General features: G+C 37.9%; 2 protein-coding genes across 2 annotated transcripts; both read right to left on the bottom strand.

Annotated features, from left to right (window-relative positions):
* Positions 1-3,404: 3,404 nt before the first annotated feature.
* Positions 3,405-6,102, bottom strand: LOC100655041 (olfactory receptor 5T9-like). The gene has a single exon (XM_064289072.1). The coding sequence runs from the start codon at positions 6,019-6,021 to the stop codon at positions 5,077-5,079; it is 945 nt and encodes a 314-aa protein (XP_064145142.1). The 5' UTR covers positions 6,022-6,102; the 3' UTR covers positions 3,405-5,076.
* Positions 6,103-16,654: 10,552 nt separating this feature from the next.
* Positions 16,655-19,118, bottom strand: LOC135231872 (olfactory receptor 5T9-like). Its single transcript, XM_064289071.1, has one exon. The coding sequence runs from the start codon at positions 18,423-18,425 to the stop codon at positions 17,439-17,441; it is 987 nt and encodes a 328-aa protein (XP_064145141.1). The 5' UTR covers positions 18,426-19,118; the 3' UTR covers positions 16,655-17,438.
* Between the last annotated feature and the right edge of the window lie 8,753 nt (positions 19,119-27,871).

The raw sequence follows: 27,871 nt of genomic DNA, 5'->3' as shown, positions 1-27,871 counted from the left end.
TCAATTGGTCTCAACCCACCTGGATCAAAGGAGAATGAAGAACACCAAGGTCACATGATAACTATGAGCCCAAGAGACAGAAAGGGCCCCATGAATCAGAGCCTTACATCATCCTGAGACCAGAAGAACTAGATGGTGCCTGGCCACTACCGGTGACTGCCCTGACAGGGAGCACAGCAGAGAACCCCTGAGGGAGCAGGAGAACAGTGGGATACAGACCCCAAATTCTCATTAAAAGACCAGACTTAATGGTCTGACTGAGACTAAAGGAATCCCGGTGGTCATAGTCCCCAAACCTTCTGTAGGCCCAGGACAGGAACCATTCCCAAAGACAACTCATCAGACATGGAAGGGACTGGACAATGTGTTGGAGAGAGATGCTGACGAAGAGTGAGCTACTTGTGTCAGGTGGACACTTGAGACTGTGTTGGCATCTCCTGTCTGGAGGGGAGATAGGAGGGTAGAGAGGGTTAGAAACTGGAAAAATCGTCACATAAGGAAAGACTGGAAGGAGGGAGAGGGCTGACTCATTAGGGGGAGAGTAAGTGGGAGTATGGAGTAAGGTATGTATAAGCTTATATGTAACAGACTGACTTGATTCGTAAACTTTCACTTAAAGCACAATAAAAATTATTTTAAAAAAAGATACACTAAAACAAAAACAAAAAACAAAACAGGGACTTGCCTACACCCCCCAGATTTAGAAATGTTCTATTTTCATTTTCATTCAAATAAAAATGTATTGTAATTTCCCTTAAGATTGCCTCCTTGACTCATGGATGATTTAGAAATGCACTGTTAGCATTAACCATTTGCCCCATCCAGGAACAAATTATAAAATATGTGAAGCAGATTTCAGTAGTGATTCTTTTATCTACGGATTTTTTCAATTACTGAGAGAAGAATGTGCAAATCTCCAGTTATGGTCGTGTATTCATATATTGCTCCTTTCCATTCTAACAATGTTTTCCGCATGCATTCTGAACTTCCATTGTTAGATGTATACAAGTTTCAAATTTTTAGGTCTTAGGGATAAACTGAGGTTTTTTGGTCCCCCCCCCCCACAATGTAACAACTGCGTTTATCCTTATAATATGCCTTTGTCTGGTCTACTTCACTGTTCTCACCAGTGCAATATCTACTTGGGGTTCTAGTTCTGCACTTTGAAAATGTTACAAAACATCACCTCAATTGATGATAATCAAAATGTATATTTTAAGGTGCTGTGGCTTCTAATTGCATGATTTTTATAAGATAAAATGTTTCCCATATTGCATCTTTGAAAATTCGTGTTTCAGAGAATATCTTTGCTGTCCAGTGCTGCTATAACAGAAATACCGCAAGTGGATGGCTTTAACAAAGAGAAATTTATTCTCTCACAGTCCAGGAGGCTAGAAGTCCAATTTCAGGGTGCTAGTTCTAGGGGAAGGCTTTCTCTCTCTATCGGCTCCGGGAAAGGCACTTGTCATCAGTCTTTCCCGGTGGAGGAGCTTCTCAGTGCAGGGATCCCAAGGCCAAAGCACACGCTCTTCTCATGGCTCATGTTTCTTGGTGGTACGAGGTTCCCATGTTTCTCTGCTCTTTTCACTCTTTTATATCTCAAAAGTGATTGGCTTAAGACACAACCTAATCTTGTAGACTGAGTCCTGCCTCATCAACATAACTGCCACTAATTCCATCTCATTAACATCATCAACATCATAGGGATAGGATTTACAACACGTGGGAAAATCACATTAGATGGCTAAATGGTGGATGATCACACAAAACTAGGAATCATGGACTAACCAAGTTCACACTTATTTTGGGGGACACGATTCAATCCATGACATTCCACACTTTGGTCTACAAAATTCATGTCCTCACCACATGTAAAATGCATTCACTCCATCATATCATAACAAAAGCCTTAAATCAACTCCAAGTCCAAAATCCAAACATTCCTATTCATCTGTGAAATCTAGAATACAAGTTATCTGTTTCCAAAGTACAATTATGGAACAGCCACAAGCTATACATTTCCATTACAAATGGGAGAAATTAGAGGGAAACAAGGGATAACAGGCACCAAGAAAGTCAGCAGAGCACATTACATTAGCTCTCAAGGCTTGAAAATAATCCCCTGTTCTCCGAGACCATTTACACAATGACCCTGCCCTCAAGACTCTAGGTATTGGCCACACTTTCTGGATTCTGAGTGGAACCCCCTTGGCCCTGGGTTTCAACTCGGCCTTCCAGGCCCACTGGAATGGCAACTCTAGTCCCTTGGCTCTGAGAGGCCCCATTCTCCTACTCCATCTGAGTGGTTACTCCACCCTTTGAGACCTCAGAATTCACGGTCATACCCTTTGGGATAGAGGTATCTCTGCTTCCTGTGTTCCTTCTCTTTTCAGCATCTGCTTCCTGGTCCCTTTGCCCCTTGGCCCTTTGGGCCTTTCCTCCCAAGTTGCTGCTCTTGGGCAAGTGTTCCAAAGCTCTGTATATCCACCAGTAAGCACCTGGAGGCACCCCACTTGGCCAATAAACTTAGTCTAGGAGGCACTCAGCTCTCTTGCTTCATGAATCTGCAAACCTAGCTCCACCAATAAGTTCTTAGAGGCACCCCACTCCACGAGGAAACCTACTTTGCAAAGGCACTCACCACTCTAGCTCCGTGGGTCAGCTCCAACACCATCAAACGCTTGTGTGGTTGTGCCATTTCCAGTTCTCTGTTACGGCTTGTTCTCTACTGCTGCTGGTTTTCACCATCTACAGCTTTAAAACCACTTCCATATTTTAGGTATGTGTTAGAGCAGCACCCCACTCTCTCGGTACCAAATTTCATATTAGTTATACAGTGCTGCTATAACAGAAATACCCCAAGTGGATGGCTTTAACAAAGAGAAATTTATTCTCTCACAGTCTAGGAAGCTAGAAGCCCAAATTCAGCGTGTCGCTTCTAGGCGAAGGCTTTTTCTCTCTGTTGGCTCTGGGTTTCTCTCTGTTGGCTCTGGGGGAAAGTCTTTGTCATCAGTCTTCCGGTTCGAGTAGTTCTCAACGCAAGGACGCTGGGTCCAAAGACATACTATTCTCCTGGTTCTTCTTTCTTGGTGTTATGAGGTCCCCAGTCTCTCTGCTCATTTTTCTCTTTTAAATCTCAGAAGAGATTGGCTTAAGACACAACCTGATCTTAGTTCAGAACTCAACTTACACTTAAGAATTGACTTTTAAAGGAACATTGTTTTAATTATAATATTCTGATGACTTTGTTGTGGTTGAGTCAGAAGTTAGGCACCACAGATGGGAAGAGAGTGACTTTCATTGAGAGAAAAAGAACTCTTCATTCTCAGTGACTCTCAAATAAAAAGTCTTGGAACAAAAACCAATAAATAAATGGAACCTGGCATAAGCTGGACACAGTTGCTGTGATGTGGGATCTATTTTAATTTCCTGGGCCTGGATCATTGGGCTTTTGAGGAACTTTGAGGAACAATGGCCAGTGCAAGACTGTTCCTCACATTTACTGAATAAAGGTAGAACTAAGGATCAACCCAATGGCAACTAACAACAACAGAAATTGAACTAAGATCACTAAAGGGTTTCCCAAAGGTGGGCTAGTTTTTCAGATCTTGGAGAAACCACACATAGTAGTCAGTTGTAGGTTATTCTCTAAGTTATATCTTTGGTTATTCTCTGTGTTATAGCTTTGTTTTCCCTGGGCTATAAGTATACTCTCAATAAATATTACTACCTGGTCTCAGTATCACTACAATAACTTGAATTGTGGTGTTGGCAAGGAATATTGAATATACCATGGAAATTCTGAAGAACAGACAAATCCATAACGAAGGAAGTACAGCCATTACGTTCCTTAGAAGTTAAGGTAGCTATGCTTTGTCTTGCTTATGTTGGACACATCCTAAGAAAAGATTAATCACTAGGAAGCGACAACATGTTTTGTAAAGAAAAGGGTCAGCAAAAACGAGGGAAAACCTTCAAGAGATAGACAAGACACAGTGGCTGCAACAATAGTTCAAACAGATCAAAGACTGTGAGGATGGCACAGGATCAGACAATATTTCATTCTGTTATACATAAGGTCACCAAGAGTAGGAGCTGACTTGACAGCAACCTAACAAATAACAACAATAAAGTCTTAGCATGGGATTCCTGGAAAGTACAAATGTTTAATACACCCAGCTGATAATCAAAAGTTTGGATGTTGAGCTCACCCAGAGATGCCTCAAAAGAAAAGCCTGGTGATCTACTTCCATAAACTCAGCCATTGAATAACCTATGGAGTACAGTTCTACTGTAACATACTTGGGGTCACAAGAGTTGAAGTAGGCTCAATAGCTACTGATTTTGTTTAGTCTCAGTATATATTTCATATTTTCAAAATGGATAGAGTCAATTCCTGAGACTGGGCAATGTCAATGAAAAACTTTAATAACAGAATAAAAGTATATGGTATTGAGCCAAACAAGGCAAAAGACATGCTCAGAGGATGCATGGATTTGAATGTGTGAGGGCACAGAGGGCAAGTAAAGTAACCTTTGGGAGATTCTTCACAGGGATTGCAGAGTGAGGAATTAAACTTCCAAAAGAGTGCTGAGTAATTGTTATAAAAAATGTGAGGCTAAGTTAAATCATAGAGTTTTGAGGGCATCACCATTATACCAAAACCTGTTGTGGTCGAGTTGATTTTGACTTGTAGCAACCCTGTGGGACAGAGTAGAACTGCTATGTAGAGCTTCTGAAGAGCACCTGGCAGATTTGAATTGCAGACCCTTGGTTAGCAGCCGTTACACTTAGCCACTACGCCACCAGGGTTTCCATCATCATTATAGTAAGTGAAAATACAATTATACAAATACTAATTCATCAATAAATGTTTAATATGGATCATTTTGAATACAGCCATAGGTATATAGAGGTAAAATTTATTTGTACTTGTAAAATTATGCATTGAAAGATTAATTAATGGTTTATTTGAAAATGTTCTAGAACATATGGACACTATTAACTACAAGCAAGACATTTTCTTCAATAATTTTGAGTAGAAATATGGACTAACATCCAACATTCTTTTCAGTTTTACTCAACGCTAAAAGTGTACTTTACAAACCAACTTCTCTCAAACACTTTTTTCATTGCTTCTTTTACGTCTTTGTTCCTCAAACTGTAGATGATGGGATTCAGCATGGGAATCACAATGGTGTAGAATACAGACACTATCATGTCATGGTCTAAAGCATAGCTGGAACTTGGTCTCATATACATGAAAAGGATTGTTCCATGGTAAACTGACACTCCAGTTAAGTGAGAACCACAAGTGGAAAAGACTTTTTGCCTCCCTTCAGGAGTGTGCATCCTCAGAATGGCCAACAGAATGAAGCCATAGGAGATCAGGACAATCAGAATGGTGAATACCTCAATAGAACCCACAAAGTAAAAGAGCAGGAGCTGGTTGATGTGAGTGTCAGAACAGGAGATAGCAAGGAGTGGAAGGATATCACAAAAGACATGTCTAATTTCATTGGATGCACAGAAGGAGATGCTAAAAGTTGCAACTGTGTGTAAAGTACCATGCACAATACCACCAACATACGAAGCAGTGATGAGTGGCACATAGACTCTGGGTGACATGTTAACTGAATACAGAAGTGGGTTGTAGATTGCTACATAGCGATCATATGCCATTGCCGCCAAGAGAAAACATTCTGTGGTCCCAAAAGTGACAAAGAGCAGCATCTGTGTTGCACATCCAATAAATGAAATGGCTTTATTGTCTGTCAGAAAATTGACCAACATTTTTGGAGTGACAACTGAAGAATAGCAGGCATCCAAGATGGATAACATGCACAGAAAATAGTACATCGGATTGTGAAGTCGGGCATCTGCTGTGACTAATAAAACCAGCCCCAAATTTCCCAGTAGGGTAAAAATACACTCAAAATACACAGATTGGAGCATGTCACTAGTCATGAAGACAGCACAGGACCAGGCGACACTATGCATTTTTGTAAGTGGAGCTGCCATTAATCAGAACTGATTTGAGGGCAGCTAACAACAACAGGAAGTAAAAAATCTGTCATGAATAGAGTGGGACTTCAGTCAGTGTTCTACAAATGATTTATATTCATCTCATGCCACTTACTGCAGTTTTTTCTTATTCAGACATCATTTTTAAAGAAGAGAATGAGCTAATCAGCTTTATTACCATTGGAAGGAGAGGAAGGTACATGTCTTCATTTTCTCTAAAATGCTCCTCACAGATCCATGTGAGGGATTTTTCTAATACCTAGAATAAATAGCTTCATAAACTGGGGTCGCAGAGCAAAAAATGGTCACTTGATCTTCAGAGAACTCTAGTATAAAAACATAAAATTAAATTAAATTGCTAGTTCTGTCTAAATCCAGGTAATTTGTATATAACTCGGGAATATACACACTAATATCTTCTTATAATAAATTCTAATTGTATTTTAAGTTATATAATTGAGAACTAATAAAGGCATCAAATAATTAAAAAAATATGTATTAATATGTTCTTCAAAATTCACAGCAATTTCATTTCTGTTCAAATCATCCCCAATCCTCTTTCTCTCTCTTCTCGTCTATCTCTTTCTTTTCCTTCCTCTCTTCTCTCAAGAATCCATGGAAGACAAAAAAAAAATAGTTATTGAAGAGAAAAACCAAACCAAACCCTTTTCCGTTGAGTCAATTTTGACTAATAAATAATAAAAAATAGCGACCTTATAATACAGAGTAGAAATAGGAACTAGTAAACCCAAAAAAAACCATTGCCATCAATTCGATTCCGACTCATAGCGACCCTATAGGACTAGTAGTAGATAGGAAAAAGCACGGTGAAGGGAAATAAAAATATGCCCGCAAATTTTGAATAATGGGCTAATTATTATTCTTCTAAAGGAATTCATTACAAAATGTAACTTGACTAACACATGCAGGAAAAATGCCCGCTAGGTTGCAGTTCTAACAGACTCTTCTGAGATGAAACAGCAATGGTGGAAGATTAAGGACATTATATTTGGACTTGAAAAACCTCTATTAAAATCTCAGAAATAGCACCTAGTGACAGTGTGAGCTTGGAGAAGTAACATCGTCCTCTGTACCAAGCAATAGGTAAGACTGACAGAATATTTCAGACACATCCTGTTCAACCACATGGACGAAGTATTCATGCGGAGGGCTTATTAATGTGATGTATCAACATAACTTACTAAATTAAATTTTTGATTATATGTGAAACATACATTAAATTTAAAAGTAACTTTCAAATTCTGTTTATTTTAAAAAAAACAGAGTTACAAATTCAATTTTTTTCAACAAAACACTGAGCAATGACTGACCCTAAAGCAGTTAAAAAAAAAAAAAAAAAGCCAGTAGCTAGGTGTTTTTTTTTTAGTTATTCATATTCGTCAAATGAAACACACACACACATAAAAGTTGTCATGGAATTATTTCTGACTCACAGTGACCCTGTAAAACAGAGTAGAACTGCCCCATAGGATTTCTTAGGCTGCAATCTTTACTGAGGAGTGCTGGTGGCATAGTGGTTAAGAGCTCGGATGCTAACCAAAAAGTCAGAAGTTCAAATTCACCAGCTGGTCCTTGGAAACACTATGGGGCAGTTCTACTCTGTCCTATGGAGTTGCTATGAGTTGGAATGGACTCAGTGAGAGTGGGTTTGGTTTTTTGCTTTCAAATCTTTACTGAAGCCGACTGTTGCTTCTTTCTCCCACGGACAGCTGGTGGGTTCAAAATGCCACCTTTTAGTTAGCAGCCTAGCGCTTAACCACTGCATCACCTGGTCTCCTTTATGACACTAAATATGTATTCAAATACCATTTTAATGAAATTACACCCAATGAATCCTAAGATTCTATGCTGTAAAGGATCATAAAAAATGCACCTCCGTCAGTGCACTCTGCCTTTGTCTTGTCAGTGAAATAATTGTGTGTTTTGTTTAAGTTCTCCCGATACTCTCGCTGATGTAACCTTCAGGCACTGTTCATGGCTTTGAGCTTGTCTGTAGAACAAGAATGTGATTTATAAGGGAAGCTAGATTTTAGACCATGTTAGCTCCCATTAAAGTAATTATCTACATCACTGTAGGGAACTGGAGACTTGATAGAGAAAAAAGTATGGGGTTTAAATGCTTCTTCAACCTTCTTCAAACAGACATTTCTGTTTACTAAGCTGTAAGGAAATTAGAACTAGTGTTTTTACAACTAGTTGATTTCACATTAACAGGAGATAGAGACTAGAAAGACAAAAACAAATACCCTGAGATATTGAACAAAACCTGAACCATCAGGAAGAGTAAAATCAAATTAGTTCCTCAAGTCTCATACAGTCAGAAAATGTAAGGTATCAGAAGTTCCTGAGAACAATACCACAAATACTAAATTTGAGAAGCTATGACAGTAGCTACTGGATATTACTGAGTGGATCAGTTGCTGGAGAAGGACATCATGCTTAGTAAAGCAGAGGGTCAGTGAAAAAGAGGAAGACCGTCAATGAGATGGACTGACAAGGCTGCAACAATGGGCTGAAGCATAACAAGGATCATGAGGATGGCACAGGACCAGCAGTGTTTCATTCTGTTTTACATAGGGTCACTATGAGTCAGAACTGACTTGCAGCACCTAATAACTGCAAGGAAACTAAATGAAAAAAGAAAAAAGCCCTGTTGTAGTCCAGTCGATTCTGACGCATAGCAACTCTAAAGGACAGAATAAAACTGCCCCACGTGGTTCCCAAGAAGTGGCTGGTGGATTCTAACTGCTGATCTTTTGGTTAGCAGCGGAGCTCTTAACCACTGCATCACCAGGGCTCCGAGTGGATCCTAGCGGTCAGGAATTTTGTGTACATTATCATATGTAATCTACAGAGCAAACTTAAAACAATCTAAGTTAATGTCCTTTTATAGATGAAAGAATTGAGGCCCACCTAGACATATAACGAGCAAAGTCACACAGATAGTAACTAAAAAAGTGGAGCAAAAATTCCAGCTCAGATTTCTCTGATTCCATAGTCTACACCGTTTCCAATTGACCATACTGCAATTCCATTATGCCATGCCATAATTCTGGTGTCATCATTCCCTAGAAAAAATGCAGAATAATATCCTCACATATTTTAATTTTTTAAAAATTAACCCAGCTTAAATAGACCAGGAAATTAAAAAAAAAAAAAAATCAATGTTTTCTAGAACAAAATAATTTTAAAATTAATTTATATTTCTTCAAGTGAAAGCAATTATGAGATCTGGTTTTCTCTTCATTTAATTATTTCCTTGATTTTAAAATATAGCTTCTCAATTATACTGCTGTTATGATGAAATTAAAGCAAATTTCTGATTTACACATCTATTGATCTAACTATATAAAGAGCTCTTTCTGTTTTCTTTGCTATTTTCTCAGGAAGATACCGGATTCAATTTTTAACACAAGTCTGAATTAACTAGAATCACCTATTTCAAATTTAAATATTAAATTATGTACATTAGTTTGAGATTCAAGTATCTAGCTTCTGAAATATTTTGTAAGTGTGGAAAAAGGTTCCCTCTTACCTGTAGAACCAAACTGCTCACTCAGTCAATGTCTGCTATGACCTTTAAAAAAAAAAAATTACGTGTATGGATTTTCATACCAGCTTCTTAAGGCCTTCTTGTAGGCCATAGGGGATTTCCCAAGAAGAAAACATACTAAGTCTTTTTTGGAACAGAAAAAAAACAAGATCCCCCTCCCCCTGCAGTAAACAAGAGAAAAACTTGGGTAAAATAAACCACCTGATAAAAATAATTCAATGAATCACCTTGACCTCCAAAAAAATGATTCCTCATTTGAAAAGCTTATGACATAGGATTGGAAAATAAATCCAATGATGCAGGACATAGTTCTTGCTCTGATGCTAATTAGCTATGAGTCACTAGACTAATAAGTCAAATTTCATGAAGACCAGTTTCTTTCTTCCAGTAATATAGCCTGTTTAATTTTTTCAAAATAAAAAGAATGTTGTAAAGAAATCAGAGCCCTCACCTACTACTGCTGGGAATGTAAAATGGCACAGCCATTGTGGAAAACAATTTCACACTTCCTCAAAAATTAGTGTCACGTCCCTGATCCAACGTAAAGGGAGTTTCACAGGAATGTGGCCTGCACCACCTTTTTTCTACAAGGGATAAAGGAAAGGGAAGCAAGCAGAGAGTGGGGAACTCATATCACCAAGAAAACAGTGCCAGGAGCAGAGCACGTTCTTTGGACCTGGGTTCCTTCATGGAAAAGGTCCTAATCCAGAAGATTGATGACAAGTGCCTTCCTCCAGAGTTGACAGAGAAAGCCTTGCCCTGGAACTTATGACCTTAATTTGGACTTCTAGACTACTAGACTGTGAGAGAATAAATTTCTCTTTGTTAAAGCCATCCACCTGTGGTATTTCTGTTACAACAGCACTAGATGACTAAGTCAGAAATTTGGTCCCAAGAGTGGGGTGCTCCTGTAACAGATACCTAAAATGTGGAAGTGGTTTTGAATATTGTGAATGGATAGAGAAGCTGCAGGGGCAGAGGACCAGCAGCAGCAGAGAACATGCAGCAGTAGAGAAATGGCAGTGGCAAAGAAACAGGAGCAGCAGAACCAGGAGACCAGCACCAGACAGCACTGGAGCCAACCCACACATGGACCCTGAGACCTGAGTGCCTGCTAGTGTGAGGTTTCCTGGTGGAGTGGGGTGCCTCTGGGCACTTATTGGCGGGGCTAGGCTTTCCAAACCACAGAGCAAGATGGCTGAGTTCCTGTGTGCAGGAGGCTTCCTGGTGGGGTGGGGTGCCTCCAGGCACTTACTGGTGAAGCTACAGAGCTTTGGAACACTTGCTTGAGCTGTGAAGATGAGGGCAGCGAGGCCAGAGATACAGAGAGCCAAGGAACACTGGAAGCCAAGGTGACTCAGTCTCAAAAGTTATGGCCTCCACCTCTGGGATTTCAAAGGGTGGAGCTCTGGCCTCTGATGTTTCTAAGGGTGGCGTTGCTACTCAGATGAACTGGAAGAATGTTGTACCTGAAGCCGAGGGGGCAGAGTTGCTGTCCCAATGGGTCTGGAAGGAGGAGCTGAAGCCCAGGGTCAAGCAACTCCACTCAGAGTCCTGACTGATGATATTGAGCTTTTCTGTCATCTCTTTGCACAGTTGTAGTTGACCTGATTCCTGTGTATTTCTTCTGTAAAGGTCCATGTATATAGTCACCATTTATGTTCGTGAAAAATGGTATTTGCAATGAAGTCATTGGTCTTGCAAAATTCTGGCCAGTATCTAGAGTTTGGAGGGCAGAGCTATTGTGTTAATGGCCTCAGAGAACGGAGAATTATTTCTAACTCCTAAAGGGCTAGTGTAATGTGTTCTGCTGAGTTGCTTTGTGCCTGTTATGCCTTCTTTCCCTCCAGTTTCTCCCATTTATAATGGAAATGTCTAGCTTGTGTCTGATTTGCCATTGTACTTTGGAAGCAGATAACTTGTATTCTAGATTTCACAGATGAAGAGGAGTTTTTGAATTTTGGACTTGGAGCCAATTTTGCTATGTTGTGGTGGGGTGAATGTGTTTTATGTGTGGCAAGGACATGAATTTTGGGGAGTGAAAGGATGGAGTGTCATAGATTGAATTGTGTCCCTCCAAAATATGTATCAAATTAGGCCATGATTCCCAGTATTGTGTGGTTGTCCTCCATTTTGTGATTGTAATTTTACATTAAAGAAGATTAGGGTGGGATTGTAACACCTTTATTGAGGTCACATCCTTGATTCAATGTAAAGCGAGTTTCCCTGGCATGTGGCCTGCACCTCCTTTTATCTTACAAGAGATAAAAGGAAAGGGAAGCAAGCAGACCTCATATCACCAAGAAAGCAGTGCCAGGAGCAGAGCACCAACTTTGGGCTTGGGGTTCCTGCATGGAGAAGCTCCTAGTCCAGGGTAAGACTGATGACAAGGGCCTTCCTCCAGAGCTGACAGAGAAAGCCTTCCCCTGGAGCTGATGCCCTGACTTTGTACTTCTAGCCTACTAAACTCTGAGAGAATAAATTTCTCTTTATTAAAGCCATCCACACTTGTGGTATTTCTGTTACAGCAACACTAGATGACTAAGACAAAATCTGACCAAACTTTCCCTGATTTTAGACTGCACAGTATCCCATTGTTTTCTTCATGTGACTGCCTCTTGATTTATATACAGCTTCCTCATGAGCACAATTAAGTATTCTGTAATTCCCATTCTTTACAAAGTTAGAAAAGTTATCCATAATTTGTTATGAGCCATGCAGTCCAATGCTTTTGCGTAGTCAATGCATCACAGGTAAACATCTTTCTGGTATTTTCTGAATTCCACCAGGATCCATCTGACATCAGCAATGATATTCATGGTTCCACATCCTCTTCTGAATTCAGCTTGAATCTCTGGCAGTTTCCTGTCGGTATAGTGCTGCAACCACTTTTGAATGATCTTTAGCAAAATTTTACTTGCGTGTCATATTAACAATATTGCTCAATAACTTCCACATTCAGTTGGATCACCTTTCTTGGGAATAGGCATAAATATGGACCTTTTCTAGTTGGCTGGCCAGATAGCTGTCTTCCAAATTTCTTGACATAGACGAGTGAGCACTTCTAGTGCTGCATCAGTTTGTTGAAACATCTCAACTGGTATTCTGCCAATTCCTGGAGCCTTGTTTTTCTCCATTCCATTCAGTGTAGGTCGGACCTCTTCCTTCAGTACCATCAGTTCCTGATCTTATGGAACCTCCTGAAATGGATGAAAGTCGACAAATTTTTTTGGTATCATGACTCTGTGTATTCTTTCCATTTTTTTTTTTTTGATGCTTCCTGAGTCGTTTAATATTTCCCCCTGTAGAATCCTTCAACATTGCAACCCAAGGCTTGAATTTTTTCTTCAGTCCTTTCAGCTTGAGAAATGTCAAGTGTGTTCTTCCCTTTTGGTTTTCTAACTACAGGTCTTTGCATGTGTCATTATAATACTTTACTTTGTCTTCTCGATCTGGCCTTTGAAATCTTCTGTTCAGCTCTTTTACTTCATTATTTCTTCTGTTTGTTTTAGATTCTCTATGTTCAAAATCAAGTTTCAGAATCTCTTCTGACATCCATGTTGGTCTTTTCTTTCTTTCCTGTCTTTTTAATGACCTCTTGCTTTCTTCATGCATGACGTCATTAATGTCATTTCACAACTTGGTCTGGTCATTAGTGTTCAAGGCATCAAATCTAGAGATGGTTTCTAAATTGAGATGGGATATATCAAGGTTGTATTTTGGCTCTTGTGGACTTGTTCTGATTTTCTTCAGCCTCAACTTGAAATTGCCTATCGGTAACTAATGGTCTGTTCTGCAGTCTGCCACTGGCCTTGTTCTGACTGATGATATTGAGCTTTTCCATCATCTTTTTGCACAGTTGTAGTTGACTTGATTCCCGTGTATTTCTTCTATAAAGGTCCGTGTATATAGTCACCATTTATGTTGGTGAAAAAAGGTATTTGCAATGAAGTCGTTGGTCTTGCAAAATTTTATCATGCAATCTCTGGTATTGTTCCTAAAACCAAGGCCATATATTCCAACTACCAATTCTTCTTTGTTTCCAACTTTCAAATTTCTATCACCAAAAATTTTCAATGTATCCTGATTGCATGTTCCATCACTTTCAGGCTACTGTCTGAAACAAGTGAAATACATAGGAGTAAATCTAACAACGGATATAAAAGACCTGTACAAAGAAAACTAGAAAACATGGTTGTAAGGAACCAAAAGAGACCTATGTAAATAGGAAAACATGCCAAGTACATGAATAGGAAGATACAACATTGTAAAAATGCCAATTCTGTGCAAAGAAATCTACAAATACAATGCAATCTCGATCCAAATACCAAAAGCATTCTTTAACTAGATGGAAAAAACTAATCATTAACTTTGTATGAAAAGGAAAGAGGCCCTGATAAGTAAAGCAGAAATGAAGAAGAAGAATAAGTAGGAGCACTTACACTACCTTACCTCAGAACCTACTATGCAGCTATGGTAGTCAAAGCAGTCTGGTACTGGTACAACAACAGACACATTGATCAATGGAACAGAGCTGAGAACCCAGATGTAAATCCATTCCAGTGTCCATGGAATGGGGAAAAGGCAGTCTTTTTAACAAATGGTGGTGGCAAAACTGGATATTCATCAGCAAAAAAATGAAACAGTACCTATACCTTACACCATACAAAACAACTAACTTAAAATATATCAAAAACTTAAATATAAAATCAAACTAAAAAGATCATGAAAGAAAATGTAAGGTCAATGCTAGAGTCCCTAATACATGGCATAAGTAGGATACAAAACATAGTTAACAATACACAAATAGCAGAAGATGAGCTACGTAACTAGGATCTTCTAAAACTTAAACACTTATGCTCATCAAAAGCCTTCACCAAAAGAGTAAAAAGAGAACCTACAGATTGGGGAAAAAAAAAAGAAATTGGCTCTGATCTATTCAAAAAGGCCTAATCCCAAAAAATCTATAGGAAAATCCAACACCTCTACGACAAAAAGACAATCCATTTAAATCATGGGCAAAGGATATGAGCAGCCACTTCACCAAAAAAAAAAAAACACACTAAAGCAGCCAACAGAGCAAGAGGAAATGTTCACGATCACTAGCCATTAAAGAAATGCAAATCAAAACTACAATGAGATACCATCTCACACTGCATTACTGGCACAAAAAAGAAAAAAAAATAATAATAGGAAATAAAAAAATGTTGAAGAGGCCCCAGGGAGATCGGAACTCTTATGTACTGCTGATGGGAATGCCAAATGGTACAATCGTTTTGGAAAATAATAAGGTACTTCCTTAAAAAGCTAGAAATAGAAATACCATATGATCCCTCCATTTCACTGCTAGGAATATATCCTAGAGAAGTAAAAGCTCTCACATAAATAGACATATGTACACTCATGTTCACTGCAGCATTATTCACAATAGCAAAAACATGGAAACAACTTAAGTGCCCATCAACAGATGAAAGGATAAACTATGGTACATACACACAAAATGAAAAACAATGATGAATCTGAGAAACATCTGACAACATGTATGAATCTGGAAGACATTATGCTGAGTAAAATAAGTCAATCACAAAAGGACAAATACTGTATGACACCACTATTATAAAATTTCATGAAAAGATTTACACACAGAAAGCAACAATCTTCGATGGTTATGAGGCAGGGAAGGCATGGAGAGGGAAAAACACTAACTAGACAATTCAAGGGTAAGATGGTACACGATACTGGGGTAGTCAGCAAAACTTCAGCCAGGCAAAGTCATAGAAGGTTGGTTCATAGACACATCCAAACTCCCTGAAGGACCAAATTACTGGGCTGAAGGCTGGGGACCATGGTCTCGGGGGACAACTAGCTCAATAGGCACAACATAGTTTATAAATAAAAAGTTCTACATTATACTTTGTTAAGTAGCATCTGGCATCTTAAAAGCTTATGAGCAGCCATCTAAGAGACATCATTGGTTCCACCCAGTCTGGTGCAAGGAAAAATGAAGAAAAAAACATAATGGAAAGATTAGTCCAAAAGACAAATGGACCCACAACTACCATAGCCTCCAACAGACTGAGTCCAGTACAACTAGATGGTATCCAGCTACCACCGCTGACTGTACTGAAAAGGATCACAATAGAGCATCCTGGACAGAGCTGGAGAAAAATGTAGAACAAATTCTAACTTACAAAAAAAGACCAGATGTACTGGTCTGACAGAGACTGAAGAAACCTCAAGAGTATGGCTCGCAGAAACCCTTTTAACTCAGTACTGAATTTACCCCTGAGGTTCATTTTAAGCCAAAGATTAGCCCTGAAACCAAAAAAAAAAAAAAAAAGTCATCAAATCCATTGCAAACCATAGTGACCCTACAGGACAGAGTAGAGCTACCCCATGGGGTTTTCAAGGAGTGAGTGGTGGATTCAAACTACCAACCATTTGGTTAGCAACTGAGTTCTTAAGCACTGCATCATCAGAGTTCTTATAGGCCCATAAAACTAATAATAATACATGTAGTTCAACCAAGTAAAAAAAAAAAAATGTGCTTATATACTTCAGCCAAGTATATAAGACTAAATGGGCACACCAGCCTAGAGGCAAGGGCAAGAAGGCAGGAGGGGACGGGAAAACTAAACGAATGGAAATGGGGAACCCAAGGTTGAGAAGGGGAGAGTGTTGCCAAGTTGCAGGGTTGCCAACTAATGTCACAAAACCATATGTATATTAGTTGGTCTGTAAGCCTTCATCTGAAGCACAATAAGAAAAAAAAAAAAAGAATTGGCTTTTGTAGGAACATTGTTTTGATTGCTAGGTTGTAACGATTTTGTTATGGTAGAGCCACAAGGTAACCAACACTGATAGAAAGAAAATGTGTTTTACTAAATGAAGCATAATTTTTACTTATAATGAATCTTAAAATAAATATTGAAATAAAAGCAAATAATTAAATGAGGAGTCAGCTTAATCAGGAGAGAGTTGAGGTAATGTAGAATCTTTTTCATTCTCTGAGCCATGCTCATTGGTCCATTAAGCTTTTTTTTTTTTTTTTTTACATATTGACCAATGCAGGGTTGTTCTTCATAGAGAATAAAGGAAGAACTGGTAATTGAACTAGAATCATTAAAATATTTACAATGATGGGATAGTTTTTTTTTTTTTTTTTCAGATTTTGAAGCAACCACACAGAATAGCCAGTAGTAGATTATTCTCTAAGCTATATGTTCATTTTTACTGAGCCTTACGTATACTCTCAATAAATGCTACCACCTAGCCCCTCAGTAGTTGCAGAATGAGTCTAATCATTTTTTGTGATTGGATGATAGCGAAGAAAAACTGTAATAATGGGATCGACATTTATGGTGTTGAGCCAAATGGTACAGAAGACATATTCAAAGGCCTAGATAGACCTGAGTGTGTCGAGGCATAAGGGGCTAGTAATCTTTGGCAGGTCCTACCCAAGGGTTCCAGAATGGGAAATCAACTTCCAAATGTTTGCTAAAGAGTTACTTTAAATAATGCGAGAATATGTGAAGTTATAGAGTTCTCAGGACATCATCATTATAAGTAAGTGAAGATCAACTTAAACAAATCCTAATCATACCAACATACATCCATCATTGAATGTTTAATATGGGTAAATTTGAAAATAATCCTATAGGCATATAAATGATGCAATTTATCTCAACTTATAAAATTCTGCCTTGGAAGGTTGATTAATGCTTTATTAGGAAATATTCTAGAGCATATAGACACTTTAACAGAAAAACAAGAGTTTCTTTTCTAGATTCAACTTTAGAAATATGGACTGACAGCCAACATTCTTTTTAGTTTTACAATGCTAAAAATGTACTTTGTTTAGGAACCAATTTCTCTGAAACAATTTTTTCATTGCTTCTTTTACATCTTTGTTCCTCAAACTGTAGATGATGGGGTTCAGCATGGGAATCACAATGGTGTAGAATACAGACACTATCATGTCATGGTCCAAAGCATAGCTGGAACTTGGTCTCAAGTACGTGAAGAGGATTGTTCCATGGTAAATTGATACTCCAGTTAGGTGAGAGCCACAAGTGGAAAACACTTTTCGCCTTCCTTCAGCAGAGCGCACCTTCAGAATGGCCATAAAAGTGAATCCATAAGATATCAAGACAATCAGAATATTGACCATCTCAATAGAATCCACAAAGTAGAAGAGTAGAAGTTGGTTGATAAGAGTGTCAGAACAGGAGATAGCAAGAAGTGGAGGGATATCACAAAAGATGTGTCTGATTTCATTAGACGCACAGAAGGAGAGGTTAAAAGTTGCTACTGTGTGTAAAGTAGCATGTGAAATACCACAAAGATAAGAAGCAATGATGAGTGACACATAGACCCTGGGTGACATGTTAACTGAATAGAAAAGTGGGCTGTAGATTGCTACATAGCGATCATATGCCATTGCCGCCAAAAGAAAGGATTCTGTGGTCCCAAAAGTGACAAAGAGCAGCATCTGTGTTGCACATCCAGTAAATGAAATGACTTTATTCTCTGCCAGGAAATTGACTAACATTTTTGGGGTGACAACTGAAGAAGAACAGGCATCTAAGAAAGATAACACACTCAGATAATAGTACATGGGGTTGTGGAGCCGGGCATCTGCCATGACTAATAGAACCAGTCCCAAATTTCCCACCAGAGTAAAAATATAGATTGCAAGAAATAGTAAAAAGAGATAGACTTGTACCTCAAAATCACCTGTAAACCCCAGCAAAGTAAATATGGTGACTTCAGTGATATTCCTCAACTGAATTTTGTATGGATCCAGTGTTGATAACAATATTGACATTTCCTAAATGCAATATCCTGATATTATGTGAAAAATAGACTGCACCCAATCACATCTTCATCTTTGTTTTTCAAAAGAGGGTAATAACATCCTAAGCAGCGAAGGGATGTGTTGTTAACTGCTTTGAGTTGACCTACAACTCATGGCAAGCCCACTCACAAGGGGATCAGAGCGCTGTGATCTAGAAGGTTTCCACTGACTGATTCTCAGAAGTAGATCACCCGGCCTTACTTCCTCGTCTATCTTAATTTGGAAGCTTCCCTGAAACCTATTTGGTATCATAGTAGAATGCAAGCCTGCATTGACAAATAGAAATCAAACCTGGCATTCCCTCAAGGAAGGTGAAAATTCTACCACTGAACCATGACTGCCCCCTAGAAAGTTGATAGGCAGTGACAAAATAGTTGGAATCATGTTGATGCAATTTCCTGTATAAAAAAAAAAGAGAAAGAAATGATCATTCCTTTGTTAACTAAACTTGTCATGTTAAAAGAAACAAACAAAAAAAGAGAAAAAAAAAAACTTGCCAATTTAAGTGGTTCTTAAAGATACAATATTTTGTGATTCCCAAAGACCATTTAAAAATCCAAAATCATAGATACACGAGACTAAATGGGCAGATGCTGTCCAGAGGTAAGATGAGAAGGCAGAAAGGGCTAGGAACTGGTTAAATGGACACAGGAAATTCGGGGTGGAAGGGGGAAGTGTGCTGTCACATTATAGGAATAGCAACTAGGTTCACATAACAATGTGTGTATAAATTTTGTATGAGAAACTAACTTGAGGGGTAAACTTTCACCTAAAAAAGTACAATTAAAAAAAAAAATCCAAAAGCAGTATAATTGAAAGTACACACTAATACACTAGTCCTGAATTTGCTGTGGTGTGCATCAGCGCCTTTCCTTAATGTCCTCTATTGTAAAGTGAGAACAACGCCACCTACCACTTAGAAGACTGGATTGAATTTAAATGAGGAAAACTATGCAGAAGCGATTTAATTTTAAAATATTCTCAGATGACTAGAGAAGGGGATAATTTAAACTTATATTTCATGTTGTCTTAGAAGGTAGCCTTCAATGGTCCAACTATTTTATGTGCTCTTTTCTCTTAATTACTCCATTCCATTGACATTTCTAGAACAGTGGTGAGCAGGACAGCAGGTGGTATTCTGGAGATAATGCACCTTGTATGCAAACAAAAACAGGATGTTATCTTTTAATTTTTTTTTCAAACACGTATTATTAATTTGTCCATTTTTAGCTTTGCAGGTTATCATGTCGTTATTATTGTCTTTTAAGTTTTAATGACAATTTTAAGATGTTTTTCTATTCATAAGGAGCCCTGGTGGAGAAGTGGTTAAGTGCTTGTTGCTAACCTAAAGGTCAACCATTTGAATCTACCAGCCACTCAACAGGAGAAAGATGTGACCGGCTGCTTCTGCAAATATTACAGCCTACAGGGCTTCTCTATTCTGTCCTATAAGGTCACTATAGGGTCACTAGGTGTCCAAATGAATGCAACTGCAAAGCATTTGTTTGTTTTCTTCTCTCTATTTGTATGCTCGTTAGCCTTGCAAGTCCTTGTGTGAATTCGAGAGACTATGCCTGCCCAAAGAAACCATAACTGTTTCTTTAATATATTCTAGTTGCTTATGCAATCTTGGAAGAACTATGAAATAAAAAAAAAATAAAAAAAAACCCGTTGCCATCGAGTCAATTGTGACTCATTGAAACCCTAGAGGACAGAGTAGGACTGTCCCATAGAGTTTCCAAGGAGTGCCTCGTAGATTCTAGCTGCTGGCCTTTTGGGTAGCAGCCGTAGCACTTAACCACTACCCCACCCAGGTTTCCATGAAATAAATATTGCCCAATAATTACAAATATTGCCCAATAATTACTAATAAATCTATTGCAAAAAGAATAAAATCACTATTTTTGCCACAAAGTGGTATTTGTTTTTTATTTATGTATTTATTTCCTCTCTAACATCAGTAAACTCTGGTGGCTGGTGGTTAAGCGGTATGGCAGCTAATCTTGGAAACTCTATGGGCACTTCTATTCTGTCCTATAGGGCCGCTAGGAGTCAGAATCTACTCGACAGCAATGGGTTTGTTTTGTTTTTTGGTCTATGCCATCAGACTGCTTCTCATTATAGGAGTATGAATAAAGAAAAATGCATGGAAAAATAAAAAAAGAAGAAGAAAAAAAAAATCAAAGAAGCACCAGAATCTCAACTGAAAGCCTCACTGATTAAAACACAATTGAAGAGTGGATTTACCCTATTTAGGAGAGAGCTTTCGGGGCTTCCATTTTTTTTTTTCATTGTGTCATAGACTGATGCGTTTGATTCATTAAGTCTTTGGCATCTGTATTTTCCAGTGATTATGGGAGTGAAACCACCATTAGTCTGTCAGTTTGTCATACTATTGTGGTCTGCTTGTTGCTATGATGCTGGAAGCTATGTCATCAGTATTTCAAATACCAGCAGCGTCATGCCTGGTGGATAGGTTTCTGAGACGAGCTTCTAGACTAAGACAGACTAGGAAGAAAGGCCTAGAGATCTATTTCCAAAAATTAGCCAGTGAAAATCCTAGGGATCCTAACAGAATATTGTCCAATGTAGTGCTAAAGATAAGCCATCAAGCTTGGAACAAACCAAACCAAACCTGTTGCCTTCTAGTGAATTCTGACTTAGAGTAGAACTGTCCCGTAGATTTTCCAAGGCTGTAACCTTTATGGAAGCTGACTGACCCACCTTTCTCTGGCAGCAAAGCTAGTTGGTTAAAACTACTGACCTTTGGTTGGCAGCCCAGAGCATAACCGTTGCACCACCAGGACTCCACTAGGTTGGAAGACACTCAAAATACATGGTGGCCAAAACAGTGGACTGGACCACACCAACAGTCATGAAGACAGTGCAAAATCAGGCAACGTTTTGTACTTTAGTAAATGGAGCTGCCATTAATCAGAGCTTAAAACAACAACAAATAAAAATAGGAAGTGAAAAATCTGTCATATGTACGGTGGGACTTCACTCGGTGTTTTACAATTGATTTATATTCATCCCATGCCACTTGCCACAGTTTTGTCTTATTCAGATGTAGTTTTAACAGAGAGCAAGCTAATCAGCTTTATTACCATTGGAAGGAGGGGAAGGTACATGTCTTTGTTTCTCTAAAATGCTCCCTATAGATCCACGTGGGAGATTTTTCTACTAGCTAGAATAAATGGCTTCATAAATGTGGGGTTACAGAGCAAAAAATACTCATTTGATCATTAGAGAACTCTAATATAAAAAACATAATTAAATTAAGTTGTTAGTTCTGTGTAAATCCAGGTAATTTGTATATAACTCTTGGGAATACACACACTAATATCATAATACCTTCTAATTGTATTTTAATAGTTATGTTAATAAGATAATAAAGGCCTCAAACAATTAATAAAATTTGTATTAATGTATTCTTTGGAATTCATGAAAATTTCATTTCTGTTAAAAAAATTCTCCAACCTCTTTCTCTCTCTTTTTGTCTATCTCTCTTTTCCCTTCTTCTCTTCTCTCTTTTCCTTTCCAGAATCCATGGAAGACAAACAAAATTTTTACTGAAGAGAGCCAGAGACAAAAGGGGAATAAGGTAGATAGGAAGAATCACAGTGAAAGGAAATAAAAATGTGCAATGAAAGTTTGAATAATGGACAAATGATTAGTCTACTAAAGGAATCCATTACAGAATCTGTTAGAAAACATGACTTGACTAACATATGCAGGAGAAATGTCAGCTAGGTTGCAATTCTAACAGTCTCTTCACATACGAGTCTGAGATGAAACAGCGGTAATGGAAGGTTAAGAACATTATATTTGGACTTGAAAAACATCTATTAAAGTCTCAGAAACAGTACCTAGCAACAGTACCTACCTCTCACATTACACCATGGAGAAGTAATGTCATCCTCTATGCCAAGCAATAGGTAAGATTGACAAAATGTTTCAGGCACGTCCTGTTCAACTACGTGAACATGGTATTCATGCGGAGTGCTTATTATGTGAGGTATTAAAATATTTTTTTTAATATTTTATTAAATTAAATTTTTGATCATAAGTGAAAAATGCACACAATTCAAATGTAACTTCTAAATTTTATCTGTCTAAAACAAAATAATAGGAAGTTACAAAATCTTTTTTTATCAGAACACTGAGTGATGACTGAGCCCCAAACCAGAAGCTAAAGTGTTTTTCTTTTAGTTATAATTGTTTATTATATGACACACACAAACACACATATACACACACACACAAAACTTGTCATTGAGTTGATTCCAGCTCATTGTGACCCTATAGAACAGAGTAGAACTGCCCCCTGTGTTTTCCTAGGCTGTAATCTTTATGGCAGCAGACTACCGCTTCTTTCTCCCATGGAGCGGCTGGTGGGTTGAACTGCCAAACTTTTGGTTAGCGGATGAGCACTTAACCACTGCACCATCAGGGCTGCTTTATAACAGTAAACATGTATTAAAATACCGTTCTATTGGAATTATACCAAATGAATCCTAAGGGTCTGTGTTGTAAAGGATCATAAAAACTCACCACTGTTACTGCATTATGCCTGTGAGCTTATCACTGAAATAATAGTGTGTTTTGCTTTTTTTTTTGCTTAGATTCTCCTGATATTCTTGCTGATATAGTTTTCAGGTACCCTTGATGGCTCTGATCTTATCTGTAGAGCAAGAATTTGATTCATGAATGAAGGCACATTTTATACCATATCAGCTGCTATTAGAGCAATTATCTGCTTCCCTATAGGGAACCAGAGACTTGAGAAAAGAAAAAGTATGGGGTTTAACTACTTCTTCCAAGGCTCTTCAAACAGACATTTCTGTTAAGTAATCTTTAAGGAAATTAGAACTGGTTATGTTTACAACTAGCTGATTTCACATTAACAAGAGAAAGAGACTAGAAAGACAAAAACAAATACCCTGAAATTTCTAAGAAAACATGGACCATCTAGAAGAGTAAAATAAAATTAGTTCTTCAGCTCTGATACAGTCAGAAAATGTGAAGTATCAGACGTTCATGAGAATAATACCACAAATACTAAGTTTGAAAAGAGAGCTATGACACCAGCTACCATGTATTATTAAGTGGATCTAAACCTTAAAAACAAACAAACAAACAAACCTCTCACTGTGAAGTCCATTCCAACTCACACCAAACCTATAGGACAGAGTAGAATTGCACCGTAGGGTTTCCCAGGAGTTGCTGGTGGATTCAAACTGCTGACATGTTTGTTAGCAGCCAAACTATCACTGTGTCACCAAGGCTCTAAGCAGATCCTAGAGTTTAGGAATTTTGTGTACATTATCATATGTCATCTACAGAGAAACCTTAAAACTATCTAATTTAGTGTCCTTTTAGAGGTAAGAGAATTGGGGCTTACCTCCATAGTCTAAAGTATTTCCGTTTGAGCATATTGCAATTCCACTATATCATGTCATAATTCTGGAATCAAAATTCCCTAGAAAATTGCAAAATAATATCCTCACATATTTTAATTCTTTTTTAAATTCATCCAGCTTCAATAGACCATTAATTAAAAAAAAAAAATCTAAATGGTTTCTAAAGTAAATTAAATTTAAAATTAATTTGTATTTTTTCAAAAGAAAGCAAATCCTGAAGTGCATATACCTAAATGCTGCTTGAAGTGTCATTTTCTCTCCATTTAATGATTTCCAAATATAGCTTCTTAATTATACAGCTCCTATTCAGATTATCATCTACTAAGAAAATTAAAGCAAATTTCTGATTTACACCTCTATCAAGCAAGATATGTAGAGTCCTTTCTGTGTTCTTTGCTATGTTCTCAGGAAGAGGTGTGATTCAGTTTCTGATACAAGACTGAATTAACTAGAAATACCTATTTCAGCTTTAAATATTAAGACATATGCTCTAGTGTGAGATTCAAGTTTCTAGCTTCTAAAATGTTTTGTAAGTGATGAAAAGCTTTTCCTCTTACCTGTGGAACTGAACTGCTTACTCAAAGTTTGCTATGCCTATTATAAGTATGGATTTTTATACCAGCTTCTGAAGGCCGTCTTGTAGGCCACAGGGGATTCCCCAAGGAGAAAACACACTAACTCTCTTCTGGAACAGAAAAGAAACAAGTTTTTTTTTTTTTTTTTTTTTTTCCCGCCCCTGGCAGTGAACAAGTGAATGGTTATGGCACAATAAATTACATAATAAAAATAATTAAATGAATCACAGTAGACTTTAAAAAAATGATTCTTCCGTTGAAAAGCTTATGGCAAAGGATTGGAAATCTAATGATATAGGACATAGTTCTTGCTCTGATGCTAATTAGGTATAGGTCATTGGATTATAAAATCAAATTCCCTAAAATCCAGTTTATATACTTCATACCTTAATTATAACGTGCTAGGTATCAAAGAGGTGTGAGGGATAGATATAAGCTCATTGAGAGTTTGGGGTAGGAGACATGGAGCAATATGCAGACAACTATATTATTCTATAGAACAGAACATTAGAATATTAAAAGTATGGTGGAGCTAAAGGTCAAACTTTTTGTGTTGTAGAGGTTTTTTTTCTGTCTTGGGAATCCTGTATACGAATTTATATAAGAGTACATGAGGAGTTTTAGAAAGTCCTTAAGAATATGTACTTAAAGAACTCTTGGAAATCTTGTAAAAATTACATAGGTGTCTAGGCCCCATAGGAAGAGATTCTAAGTAGACAGTAAATATTGGTCATGGAATCTGAATTGAAAGAATGAAGGAAGGAAGGATTGGTACTGGTGGGCAACCCAGTTGGGATTAATCAATGTGTTCATTAAATGCACTCCCAAATTGATCTATAGATATAATGTAATTTCAATTAAAATGCAACATTTTTTGTAGCCCTTAACAAACTGACTCCACATTTTATATAAAAAAGCAAAAGAACTAAAACAGTAAAAATTATTTTGAAAAAGGAGAATAGTGTTTGAAGATTCCCATAATCTAATTTTGGGGTTTATCTTTTGTTAAAATAATCAAAAAAATGTGGTATGTAGGCTAAAAAATAGACACATACGTCAATGAAACAGAATAGAATGTTCAGAAATATATTCACGCATACATGATCAACTGATTTTTGATAAAAATGCCAAGGAAAACCTATGGAGAAAGGATACACTTTTTAAACAATGGTGCTGAAAAAAACTGAATAGCCTTATGCCACAAAAAAAGGGAATTGATTAATTCTTTCACCATTTGTAAAATTTGTCCCAATATGCATCCTTCCCCCCAAAAATGTACAAAGGAATTGATCAGTCAGTTCACAGAAAAGCATATTCAAATAGCCAACAACCACATGAAAATAGTTTAATTAGCCATTACCAAAAAAAAAAAAAAAAAAACCCAGTGCCGTCGAGTCAATTCCGACTCATAGCGACCCTATAGGATAGAGTAGAACGGCCCCATACAGTTTCCAAAAAGCACCTGGCAGATTCGAACTGCCGACCTCTTGGTTAGCAGCCGCAGCACTTAACCACTATGCCACCAGGATTTTCAATTAGCCATTAGGATATGCAAATCAAAACCGTAATGAAATAACACCTCACCCCCATTAGAATGGCAATGATTAAAAAAAACTTAAAACTAGTATTGGTGAGGTTGTGGAGAAATTGAAACGTAAATCCATTGCCGTTGGGAATGTAAAATGGTGGCGCTATTGTGGAGAACAGATTGACTCATCAAAAAAAAAAAAAATATATATATATATATTCCTCAAGAAGTTGAACACTGAATTACCACATGATTCAGTAATCCCAGTCTTAGGTAATGTACTCAGAAGAAGTGAAGACAGGAACAGAAACAGAAAATTTTACGCCAAAGCTCAATGCAGCACTTTTCACAACAGCCAAACGGTGGAAACCACTAATATGCCTATCAACAGATAAATGGGTAAACAAACGAGCTATAAACATACAATAGAATATTATGGAGCTGTAAAAAGAAATGAAGTTCTGATGTATGTCACAACATGGATGAGCCTTAAAAACGTTATGCTGAGTGAAATAAGTTGGTAAAAAAAGGACAAATACTGGAAGATGTCACTTATATAAAATAAGAAATATACAGACACCAAGGATTATTAATGGTGCCAAAGGTAAGAAGGAGGGAGAAAGGCGAAGTATTTGTATGGGGGCATTGAGTTTATGTTAATGGTGGTGAAGTATTTTGGAAAAAGCAGTAATGGTTGCACAATATGAAAAATGTAATCAATGCCATTGAATTGTAAATGTGGAAGTTGTGTGGGCAAATGTTTTGGTGGGTATATTTTCTGCATAATAATAATAATAATAAAGACCCACTCCACTTTGAACTTCTGAATTCCAGAACCGTAAGATAAAATTATGTTGTTTTCAAAAAAAAAAAAAAAAAACCTTAAAAAAGGGCTTTTGCAGCAGATTTGCCCAATGCAATACACTGTTTGATTTCTTGACTGCTGTATCCATGGACATTGATTATTGGTATAAATAAACATGTGTATCAAACTTGGTACCAGGAGAGTGCAGTGCATCACTAACAGATACCTAAAATGGGGAAGTGGTTTTGAAACAGTGAATGGGTAGGAGTTAAAAGAGTTTTAAAGCGCTTAATAATAAAAGCAGAGATTGCCTTGAAAAGACTGTTGGTGGAATTATGGACGTCAAAGCCAATTCTGATAGGGACTCAGAAGAAAGTGAGCAGAGCTGTTACACTGGAGATGGCACAGATGGCAAGAGGCAGCACAGAGAACAGCAGCAGAGAAATGGCAGCAGCAAAACCAGGAGACCAGCATGAGACAGCACTGGAGCCAACCCAGGAAGCAAGAAAGCTGAGTGTCTTCTGGTGGATGTTTACGGTGAATTGGGGTGCCTCCAGGCACTTCTTGTGGATCTGAAAAGTTTTGGAAGGCTTGCCCCAGCAGGGCAGATTCAGATGGCTGGGCCCAAGGGGCTGAAAGGCCAATGAACCATGAAACAGAAGTTGAAGAGACAAGCACACAAGGAGCAAGCAGAGTTTCCATTCTGGTGGTCCTGGAAGACAGAGTGGAAGCCCAGGGCCAAGGGGCCTCCACCCAGAATCCAGAAAGTGTGGCCAGCACCTGGTCTGGAGTACAGGGCCATTGCCTAAATGATCTCAGGGAACAGAGGATTACTTTGAAGACTTGAGGGCTAATGTAATGTGCTCTGCTGACTTGTTTGGTACCTATTATCCCTTCTTTCCCTTCAACTGCTCCCATTTGCAATGGGAATGTCTGGTTTGTGTCTATTCCACCTTTGTACTTGGAAGCAGATAATTTGTATTATAGACGTCACAGATGTAGAAGAATTTTTGGATTTTGGACATGGAGTAGGTTTAAGCCTTTTGCTGTGATATGATGGGGTGAATATCTTTTACTGTAGCAAG

Source organism: Loxodonta africana, chromosome 7, assembly GCF_030014295.1.
Source record: "Loxodonta africana isolate mLoxAfr1 chromosome 7, mLoxAfr1.hap2, whole genome shotgun sequence".
NCBI lineage: Eukaryota > Metazoa > Chordata > Mammalia > Proboscidea > Elephantidae > Loxodonta > Loxodonta africana.
The sequence above is the reverse complement of the archived record's forward strand: the minus strand, read 5'-3'. Positions and strand labels throughout refer to the sequence as shown.